Source organism: Theobroma umbraticum, unplaced genomic scaffold, assembly GCF_002168275.2.
Source record: "Theobroma umbraticum cultivar Fairchild unplaced genomic scaffold, ASM216827v3 scaffold_204.0, whole genome shotgun sequence".
NCBI classification, from domain to species: domain Eukaryota; kingdom Viridiplantae; phylum Streptophyta; class Magnoliopsida; order Malvales; family Malvaceae; genus Theobroma; species Theobroma umbraticum.
This window is the reverse complement of record NW_018397267.1, coordinates 6,885,890-6,897,860: the sequence shown is the minus strand read 5'-3', so window position 1 is coordinate 6,897,860 and position 11,971 is coordinate 6,885,890. Positions and strand designations below refer to the sequence as shown.

The 11,971-nt window shown below is 30.8% G+C and overlaps 1 protein-coding gene across 1 annotated transcript; it reads right to left on the bottom strand.

Annotated features, from left to right (window-relative positions):
• Positions 1-98: 98 nt before the first annotated feature.
• On the bottom strand, positions 99-1,631 carry LOC110424220 (GATA transcription factor 4-like). The gene is made up of 2 exons (XM_021438751.2): positions 1,202-1,631; positions 99-969 (listed from the first exon to the last, which is right to left on the bottom strand). The coding sequence occupies exons 1-2, from the start codon at positions 1,499-1,501 to the stop codon at positions 310-312; spliced, it is 960 nt and encodes a 319-aa protein (XP_021294426.1). The 5' UTR covers positions 1,502-1,631; the 3' UTR covers positions 99-309.
• Between the last annotated feature and the right edge of the window lie 10,340 nt (positions 1,632-11,971).

The window sequence follows — 11,971 nt, the reverse complement described above, 5'->3', positions numbered from 1 at the left end:
ACAACCCTTTTCTCTCACCCTTCGGCTCCACACAAGTGTCTGCCTATCCAACCAATAAGATTTTACATATATTTATATATGTATAGTAAGAAAAATAATTTCAAAGAAAAATCATTTCTAAAATCTGCCAATTGGGCAAAAATCAATTAGGATTGTAGGACTACAGTTCCTCTCTTTTTTGCTTTTTTGGGTTCAAAATAAAACTACAAAATTCAAATTCTTTTTAAGTTCAAAACTTAGGAAAGGGCTACAATTCTTTGTTAAGCTCTTGGTTTTTTTTCCTTCTTTCTTTTTTTTTTAAGAGTCTATCTAAATCATGTGGCTAAAATCGGGCCCACCATGATGGATCAAGAAATCATCGCTACCACCACCGTTGGATATGCCGAAAATCGATGTTTGACTAAGAAACTGTTGCTGCTGTGCTCTTTGCAAATCCTTTTGCCTCCTAAGCTCCACAACTTTCCTATGCGAATTGGAATGCTTCGTCGACACAAATGTCGGGCTGGAAGCGGGTCGGTATTCGGGTACCAACCGACCCGACTTGTACCTCACCCCACACGCATTACAAAGCGTTTTAGGACCCATCGGCCCTGTCCTCCATTGTGGGGTCTTCTCTGCCGCACAATGTAAACATTTCCGGCCCGACGACTCCGAATTGGCATTCGGATTATCCCTTTTCTTCTGCCCGGTGGATTTCGGGGTGAGGTGGAGGAGTCGGGTCGACCAATCGCACGGGGCTGCCCTTGAACGCTTGGACCGGGCTTTACCCGGGAGCGGAGTGTCGTTTTGGAAAATTGGGTTGGTTGGGCTCCGGGTTAAGGAATCGATTCGGGTGGACGAAGAGGAGGATTCGGGTGTGGGAGATTTTGACGTGGCGAAAATCTGGAGGTTGCTTTGTAAATTCTGGTCTGTTGAGAACGAGTCCTCAACGAAATTTGAGAGCCACTCAAGTTCCGCCAAGTCATCATACTGAAAAAAAAAAACCAAATTCATTTCCCAAAATTCAATTACAGATTTAGTTAAAGAAAATGTGTAAAAATTAATTTAATTATCAGCAATTGGTAAAGAAGTATATGTTTAATTTTTAAAATATCGACAAAACTATAATTTAAAATTTTAAAAATAATTACGCTAATTTAACGTAAATCAAAATTTCACCATGCAAAAATAGGAGAAGTAACGAAGTTTTCTTTTTAATTACCGGGACGCAGAGTTCGCCGGAGAACTGAGAGGAGTGAGGGAAATTGGCAGAGGAGAAATGGTTATCGCCTCCGGAAGCGGAGGAATTGCAGGTGACAGTGGAGGAATCGGTAGAATTGCCGGCGACATTGTCAAAGAAACCGTCGCTGATAACGGCGTCTTCGTTGGAGAAGTCAAGGAGGTCGTCAACGGTGAAATTCTCAGCGAGCTTTTGCTCCGCTGACATCCTCTTCTCAGACGAGTAATCACCGCCAGCTGCGCCGCCGTAATATCCTCCGACGAAGAAGTCCGCCGCCTCCATTTAGCCTTACAATGTAAAACTTCCTATATACGTATATATGGGAAAGGTTTCTGGTTATCTAGAGAGATAAAATGAAGAAAAATTTAAACAGATTTTAGAGAGAAAGAGCGTTTTGGTTTGTGACAAAGAGAGAGAGTGGAGACTGAAGAGAAGGGGTGGGTTTTGAGGAGTGAAGGAAGGGCGGAATTGTAAATATGAGGAAATTGGAGCATCTTTTTACATGCAAGCAGGGAATTAATTTAATAATAATGGGAAGTGACTTGCAAGTTCTGTACAGGGTTTTTAATTTAATATAATTAAATTAAACTACGGTTATTTTTTTTTTTCTGTTTTTGGCAAGTAAAATATTTTAAGTATGTTACTTCAAAGTAGTATCTTTTTTTTTTCGGTTTGGTTAATATTATGATTTGGTGAAGTTATGAGTTGGCAAATGGTAAGCTTTGGCCTCATTAAGAAAAGGTATCATTGCTTTAAACAAAGGTAAATAAATTTGAATAATTGGGTCATTTAGACCTAAAAAGTGATTGGTCCTAACTTCAAACCTAGGAAAGTCAAGCTCCTCTTTTTATCTTTTTGGGCACAAAATAATTTCAAAACTTACTAGGTAATAGTACTAGTACTTTTTTTTTTTAAGGTTTTAATTTTAGTCTTTTAAGGCTGTTCAATTAATTTGAAAGCAGCAGCGTTTATTCACTTCAAATGATATGGCAAGTTGAAGTACCTCACAACTTAGAACAATAGGAACCATTTAGAAGCCAACAAATTGCAACATCATTGCTAATTGGAGACTCTATTCCATAATTCATGACTAGATTTTTATACCAATCACTTCACAAAATATCACATTATTACATAATATTTACAAAAATGTTCACATTAATTGATAATTGATCCAAAGAGTCAAAGCAAGAGTGTAAGATGCAGCTAAGCATAATTGTGGCAGCTGTCACTTAAAAGGGCAACAGCTAGGCCAGACAACTACTACGCTGCCTTCACAATTCAAGCTACCTCCGGCAACTTCATTAGTATTTATTAACCGATAAAACCACCCTCTTTATTAGTATTTATTAACCGATAAAACATATATATATATATATATATATGTTCCAAAAACAATAGCCCCAATTTGAGGTTTTCATTTTTATTTTAAAAATTTATATTAATTGAAACTACTATCCCAAAAACACTATTAACATACTACTCACAGTAATTTTTTTGCATTAAATATATTAATTGACAATTAATGTGATCTTTTTTAATTCATGGATGAAAATAATTCCTTATATAATTACTTTAGAGAATGTTGAATGAAGATATTCTTTTGTATAATTGTCCTAAAAAGTGTCTTTGGAGTACTTGTTGTAAAAATCTGTACATTTTGCTATTGTCTTTGGAAAAATATTACAAATGTTTATAAGTACTCATTGAAATGATAGTTATTGTCTCTTCTTAAATTTAGTGAAAATAGTACTTAAAATAAAAATAATTAATTTATTGTTTATCATAATATTCTTTAGATTAAATACAATGCTTGACAATTAACACGTAAATTTGAGAACATTAAGGATATATCCATATTTCTTGTACCGAAATTTAGTGCAAAAAAAAAATTGAAAGCATTATAGTTGTCAGTAGCAATAAATTAAGAAAACATTAATTGTAATTAATGAGGTAGTTAAAGTAAATTCAACCCCCAAAAGGCTAAGGAATCGATCTTTTTGCAGGTTTTGTCGCTGTGATTCCCCCACATTAGTGTCCAAGTTTGCAGCCGGATTCCCCTCTGCTCTTCGGGAACTGTGTGTTTTCTTATTTTAGTTTTCTTGCTTTTCTCATAAAACATTTGTTTTTTAGCTTAATTAATTATGCTCTTCGAACCTCCTGTTGCCCAATCATAGCCTGTCCCCTTATTTTTTTCCTCTGCCCACGTTTAAGCACGATGCTTACAGCTCAACTTAATCAAAAATAGCGGTCCTGATCTCATCCACGTGGCTACATTTTTTATCTTTAACCCCCCTTCCTCCATACAAATAAAAAATATTATTTTAAGACGATGTTGATATTTTATAATGTAATATGATTACAAATAATGTGATTATAAAAAAAATAATATTATAGTGTTTAATATATAAATAAAATAATAATTAAAATACTGAAAAAATAGCATTGTAACGTTTTACAATTATTTTACTAAGAATGTAATATTAATTTTTAAAAGTATTCATATTTATTTAAATGTAAATTTAAACACTTGTATTTTTTATTATTAATTTTTGTATAATATCATATATTAAATATATTTTTAATATCATATATATTTTTTATTTTTATTTTTATTATAATCTTATATATTTTATTTTTATTTTTAATATAATTTTTTATATTATATATTTTATTTTAATTTCTTTTACCTATATTATATAAATTTTAATTATTTTATTTTATTTTAATTTTTGATTCTTATATTATATATTTTATTTTAATATTTTTATTTTAATTATAACACTACAAAATGTTTGTAACAAAGTAATAGAGTTGAAGAGTAAAAATATTTTTAATAACATTGTAAAGTGCAATGTAATGTAATTGTTTTAGTTTTAAATTGCAATCACATTACATTTATTGGTTGTAATGTGATTGATTACAATCTTACATTACAATGATTTGTTGTAAAATAAACATTACAATGTAATTTAATTGAATACATTGTACAGATTGTACTCTCATTTCTCTAATACCAAACGATACCTAAGTTCTTAAAACAATGATTTCACTTTTCTCGTATCTCTGAAAATTATATGTTATGAATCTCATTAATAATAAAAGAAATAAATATTGCGTTTATATGTGAGAATTTCATCTATTTAATAAATATAGTTTTTGAATTGTAAATATAAATTTATGGTGAATATTAAAAATATAATCCTTAAAAAAATTCTTAAACTATTTGGATAAATTCAAATAAATCTTTATACTTTTATTTCGTTAATCAAATTTTATATATATATATATATACATGTATATATAGTGGAAGTAAGATAGCTTATTACATCATTCTAGACTAAGCAACTCCTATAGCATCAGCTAATAAATAAGAACAATTCCAAAAAAAGAAAACTCAAAAACACTAAGTCCTAAAGGTAAATCATCATGGTGTGTAGCCATTCAATCACGTTAGTTCACTTCATGAGGCATATGAGATATTCGACAATCCCCATCTCGTGAGAGTAGTTCTTTAGTGTTTCTCAATAGATGTCATTCGGATCTAAATTATTATTCACCATTGACAATTTTTGTATAATGAGGAAGGAGTCAGATTCAACTTGAACCCTCCTAAAACCTCTTATCCAACACAATTTTAATCCTTGGAATAAAGCCCATAACTCGTTCAATCAAGTTATACTTTTATTTTAAGTCAAATAAGATTTTAAACTTTTATTTTGAATCAAATAAATTTTTTTCTAATTAATGATTAACTTAATCAAAATATCATTTATCATTTTATATCATATAATGCTGACAATGCATGCTAATATGTTATAATTTATGATCATATAGTATGTTGATATATCACAATTGATGATGACATAACATAATAATTTAGCATGATAATATAACTATTTAAATTTTTCATTCTTTACATCAACACCGTGTTAATGTTATGTGGGTATAAAATGACAAGTGTTATTTTAACTAATAACAATTTGTCAATTATTATTCAAAATGAATTATTTGACTTAAAATAAAAATATAAAAACTTCATTAAACGTAATAAAAAATAAAAATTTATTTAAATTTTTTTAAATGATTTAGTAACTTATTTAAATATTATACTAATATTAAATTTATAAATTAAAATTTTCGTTCATTAAATAGACATATCTTTTTTCTCGAATCAATAATCTTTATAATGCAGGTAGGACATTTAGTACAATCATGCCTTATTCTTACTGTATGAAGAAAATTCACGTGACCACAAGAGAAATGATTCTACCTCTTTTTCCTAACACCTCTTCCTAAAATTGTTTCTTTTTTTTTTTTTTCCTCTTTTTACTTTGCTAATAATAGTCCCAATATATTCTCAAAACTCGCCAACTATTTTATGCCTCCCAAAGCTTATGGACGGTATTAAATATGTTTCATGCAAAAGGGTACAGGCCGAGTCAGACGGGCTCGACTCATTCCACACTAATCTCAATGTTAAGGTTAAAATACCCATTGGTAAAATGGATAAGGTTTGTCCCATTACTATTTTACTTAATTTTTACCCAGGCTTTAAAAAAAAAAAAAGGCCCAAGTCTCTCATTTTTATTCTTTTAATGTTAAATAAAAAATATTTTGATTAAGTAAATGGTTTTCAGAAAAAGAGTTAGTGGGGTCCACGGAGCACGTGAGAAAGGAAGTGGAATTGTCAGTGATCATGTGAGCTGCTTTGAAAGGGTTGGGTCTTCAGAAAGGTTGGAAGCAATTGGGGGGAGCGAAGGGTGGGGTCAAATTCCACGTGGCTGGAATTAATTGAATTTTGAGGGTGCTTAAAATCACCCACCACTCCCTTTTGATGCTTCTTGCTTCCGTTCCACACGTGCGATATTCCTTCCATGTCTATTCGAAAACGAACATGGCAGCACGTGCAAAGTAGTCACGTGGATGGCACGCTTCGCACGTGCCACTCTTACTCAGCCTTGATATTATGGAGGGCCTCCCTCCCTCCCTCACCTTTGAAATGCCTCAATTATTGAAGTTTGTCATTTTAAAATTGTAATAATGAGTAACCCTAATTTTTATTTAAATAATTAGGAGTAGTGGTTTTTGGATCTAAACATGGAAAAGCATAAAATAGTAAGACCAAAGCAAAAACAAAATATTTGTGTTGAGTAATGGTTAACGAGTTGCACGTACATTATATACATATTTTGCATATAAAATACTTATAAAGGGACTATTAATATTTGTCTAAGCCTGAGTAGATCATGCTCATAGTTAGCATAAAAAAGGACCACTCTCATTCTCATCCTTAACTAGATTTTGATCTAGTCAACTATATTTATCTAATACCATAAGTCACAAATTGTGTGAGATAAAAAGAAAATTTTAAAATCCTTAGTAAGGAAGGATTGCAAAAGATTCCAATTCCCTTGCATATTGTATGTGAAAATTATATTAGTTGATCTCTTTGAGATTCAATAATAAAGACTCGTTTTGATTGATGTTTCTATTTATTTATTTTTTTTATTTTTTTAAGAAAATAAAAATATCAAATAAATGAATTTTAACTTATAAGAACAATTTTCTTAACTAATTGCGTAAAGGTGACGACCATGAACATATATATTGGGATGTAATGGAGAGGATTGGTGAAAGCATCTTAAGATTTCATTTAAATAAAATGAACATGAGAACCCTCTTCATTTCGGTTTAAAACCAGTAGCAAAGCCAAGTTCTTGCAACTCAATTAGATGGATACCCTTCACGATAGGAGTGAACATTCGGTCAAATCAATCAAAGAATATCATTAACAGATTAAATCGACTTTCTTAAAAAATGTAACTAAATCGAACTGATTTAAAGCCTTTAATCGATTTTAAAATAATTAACTTTAGTCAATTAAATTGGTTTTAATCGATTTAATTGAATTTTTTTAACTTTTTTCTATTTTTTTAATTTATTTAATATTATATTAATAATACACTTTATGTTACTGCATATTACATTATTATTTACAAATTTCCAAATATAATAATATAGTATAGTTTTAATATATAGTTTTTGACTAATTAGTATATATTAACAACTATACTATATAATACACTTTCTATATTATATATTGACTAATTAGTGCATTAATAAATATACTATGTATGATGTATTAAGATATATACTATGTACAGTGTATTAATATATTACTATATATAGTTTGTATATACTTATATAGTTTATAAATATACTACGAAGTCATATAATATATATACTACATAATAGTACATTGTTATATATGATAGTAAATTATAGTTGACTAATTAGTATATTGATAAGTATACTATGTAATTTACATAATATATTATTATATACTACAGCATAGTTAATTATCAATATAAGTTATATAACTATTGGATACTAATATTAATATAAGTTACTTTAGTAATTTAAGTTATACTATAATAACATTAATATATTAATAAGTTACTATATTAAATTATTAATATAAGTTATACTATATTATTATAGTTTATTAATAATTTATAAAAAAAATAATTTACTATAGTCTATAGCCTATATAGGATAGACTATATTTTGTATATTAATAAATATACTATACATAGTATAATACATCAATAACTTGATATAAAAATAAGTTAATATAATAAGTTATATTCATACCTTAATCTTAATGCATAGTTTTCATTATATTTTGTTTTAATTTTACATTAATTTTTGTATGATTATATTCATATAAATATTTAATAATATTAATATCTAAACAAACTGTATTTTATTTTTTATTTTTTGCTGATTAAATCTAAGTTATTTATTCATATATAAGTATAGAAAAAATGTGTGAGTCAATACATGTAAGAAAATCCATCTCAATGATTAAATCTAAGCTTTCTTTCATTCATTCATATATATATATATATATATATATATATATATATATATATATATATAATCTGTGTGAGTGCATACATGTAATAAAAGCCTTTATATACTTATTTCAAAATCGGTTAATTCGATTAACCAACTTCAAAATTTTTTAACCGAATTGAATTGATAAAATCGATTTAATTGAATTTTTTAATCGATTTAATCGAATTAACTGAATTAATCGAATTAGTCGGTTAATTCGGTTTTGACTGAATTTTGCTCACCCCTACTTCATGAACCAAGATCAGGCAAGCATCTATGTCATGACTTGAGTGTTTAGATCGAGCAGGCCAGCATGACTAACTCAACAGATAAGAGGCCTAACTCTTTTAAAAGTTAGAGGTAAAAGTGTCTGTGTACCTTTTGAATAGTCCTTCAATTTGGACTATTTATTAGCTGATGTAATTTCAACTTAAATGTCAATAAAATTAGTATTTAAATTTAAATTGTGTAGATAAGGTGAATAATAAAGTTTGAATGTCTTAGTCATTTAGCTTAAATTCGAATTGTAAATAAACTAGATAAAAGGGCTATCATGCTTATAAATACTCTTATATATTCATCTGTAAAGCACACACAGTTCGTTAGAAAAACAAAAACTCATTTCTCTCAAGCTTTTTTGTCTTCTTTTTCTTATTTTCTCAACTATTGTATTGTTTTAAGAACTTTTTTGTTCTTCATTAGTTTTCTTGGTTTTAGGGTTAACTTAAGCTCAATTAGTAACGGTTTTAAAATTTAAGGTCACATGGAGTTTAGCAAAAATCTCAAAATGTGAAAATTGGTATCAGAGTCAAGAAAGATGAAGAGAGAGATGGCTTCAACAGTTCACCAATTTGCATCCACCTAAAGAAAATGAGAGACAGAGGTTCAGTCCAGTGAGGTAAGTCAAGTTTTAGGGATATGTTGTTTACTTTAAAAGGTCAAGTATCCAACATGGAGGTGGCTATGGGCAAGATGAGGGACAGATTCAAAGACCTCAAAGCCAACATCAAAGAATTGAGGTCTCGACATGACAAGCTTTATGAAGAAATGCAATCAATCCTAAACGAGTTAGTAAACATGTTGAACTAGAGAGATATGACGCTAAAGAATTCGGTGAAAGTGTTAAAACAAAAGTATAAAGGCTCAAGGATGAACTTATCGCACTTAGGGTAACTACAAAGGTTGGTGTTCCTATTGTCCAGTTGGGGGCCTAGTTGAAGGTGCTTAAGCCCAAGGTGTTTGAGATAAGTGAGAGGCCAAGGAAATGGACAACTTCAATGGAACCTGAAACAATATTTCCGAGCCATTAGTAACACGAAAGATGTTTTGCAGATTAATTCAATTATTATGTAATTGGTGGACACATCTTTGCCATGATGGCAGCGTAAATGTGATGAGAAGCTTAAGGGAATGGCCATCAGCACATTGATGAAGTTTCAAAAATAGCTTCATCTTGAGCATGTCAATCACAAGACTCGAATGAAGCTCAAGAAGTTAACAAAATGACACAAGGTAGAAGAATATGTGAAAGAATTTTTTGAGTTTTTTGTAAATTGGTGATCTCAGTAGGAAATAGGCATTCTTTGCGATTATGAATGGCTTGAAGCCATGGGCCAAGCAAGAGCTCCAATGATGGGGTGTACAAAAACATCATGCAAGCCATGATCATAACTGAGCCGTGGGTGAGTTTGAAAATTGGACAACATGTCAACATCTTCCAAGTCCAAAGATAATGGAAAAAGTGGGAGAGATCAAGATTGGCATTCTGTGGAAGCTAATGATAAGGAAAAATGTTAGTTGAAAGAAGGTGGAATCAACTAGGGATGAAGAGAAAGAGCCATGATCCTATTTTTTATGCGATGTCTCGCACTAGGTGAAGGAATGTCTAAAAAAGGCCAAGTTAGTGGCCATCGTTCAAAAAAAAAGACGAACAAGTTACTGATGTTACGAAGCTTGGCTCGATGTTGTTGGGTGCACTCAAGGCCAACTGATTTGGCTGAGCTAAGGGGCTTATGCTCGCTAACTTAATGGTAATTGGACAAAAGGCAGAGGTCATATATTCATTTGTAAAGCATATCAAGTTTGAGAGTAAAAAGTCATTTCTCTCAAGCTTGTTTCTCTTGCTACGCTTATTTTTGCTACTTTTGTGTTACTTCAAAAACCTTTGTGTCTTAATTGGTTTTATTGATTTTGAAACTAACTGAACCATAAATAGTAACGTATTTTAAAATTGAAGGTCACATAAAGTTGAGCTAAAGTCTCAGCACATGAAAGTATTAAAACACCCTGTCTACTTCCTTTGAAACATATAGCACAACATTTTCCTCCACCCAATTAAATGACACCCTCGTCACTATCAACTACTTTACTTGCCTCTCCTTTTGAAGTGCTTAGCATAGATTGGGTCTAGCTCGAGTTGGTGCTAAAACCATTTTGTCACAAGGTTATTACTTTCTCCCCAAAAGATTAACATAATAAAATGTGTTGTGTCTATGCTTATAAATTTTTTAAAATCTCCCCACTTGTTTGATGTGAAGCACCCTACTTATTTCTTTTGAAACACTTGAACCGAGAATCCTTGATTATAGATCTGTCTATGGGCCTAGCTGTCCATTATGCCCCACGAGTCCTGCCTGACCAAGTTTGAGTAAGGTCTTAGACATGATTTTTGAAACACGGTCTAGAACATTATTATAATAATAAATTAATTTTATTTAATTTTATCTTTAAAATATATTTAAAATATTTAAGTTTTAATATAATTTATTAATATTTTAAATGATAAATATAATTTAAACGAATATATCGACCCAAACCTGAATTTTAATTTTAGAAGTACCAACCGAAATTTAATCCGACCCAACTCATAAATAGCTTATCAGAATGAGAACAAGCGTTGAATATCTAGGAAATATTTTGGGGTCTTAAAGAATGGGCCTTTGGAAGTTAAGGAGAAGGGTCAAGGGTCTTCACTCCTAAGCCTTAAGACATCGAAGTGGACGCTGTATTGCGTATGAACCTACGCCGAATTTCTTGTCCTAACGTCCATTCTTCGGCTTCTTGCAGTTGCTTTCTCGAGGAAATGCAGCAAGCCAACAAGGCACGTTGTTGAAGGGAAGCAAACAAGCCGCACACAAGATTTGGTTGATAGAGGGAGAAATAATTATTCCAAATTTTCAGAGCAACATTTACTGACCTAATTACCATGTTTCTGAATTGCTATTATAATTTGTTCTTCTAGCAGAATAACAAGTCAAAAACATGAGTGCAAATTATATAGAAAAAAGAATTAGCAATCATAGAGCAGAACAATGTTTGTGTGAATTTTGTTGCTATTTGGGAATATCAATGCCCAAATAACATTTTCATTTTGAGAGGTTTGGTATCAATCGTGCAAATAGCAAAAGCATGGAACAAAGTTGGAGACATAGATTAGGGAATCTAACTCCTATAGGATCCCCAGCCCTGCTCTACAAATGCTAAATCCTTGTAGCCTGTGCACAGAATTGGCTGCAGCACAGCACCCTTAGGAACAGCTATCTCCAACCCACATTATGTGCACAAGTCACAATCTGTGCACCGATCTTAAACTCCAAATCATGCTCAGAATACAATACTTCATAGTCACTCATCATATGGCACCAATTTATAATCTCTGCAAGAGTTTCAAAGTTCATATCTCATTCAATTACTATTCTTCTTTTTTGGGCCAGGATTCAATTACTACTCTAGATCATGCTAATAGAAGCTTTGTTATGTTCTAGTCAGTGTGATAACAGAAATACATTTGATAAGTTACAAAGGACATTTTTTCCTGTTTGGACTAGCCGATGTTAAATCACAACGTAA

What these genes read in the sequence shown, in the direction of transcription:
- LOC110424220 (XM_021438751.2), bottom strand. Translation starts at nt 1,501, where the DNA reads ATGGAGGCGGCGGACTTCTTCGTCGGAGGATATTACGGCGGCGCAGCT. An exon ending in CCGGCGAACTCTGCGTCCCG is followed by an intron (nt 970 to 1,201) that starts GTAATTAAAAAG and finishes TTTTTTTTTCAG; the next exon opens with TATGATGACTTGGCGGAACT.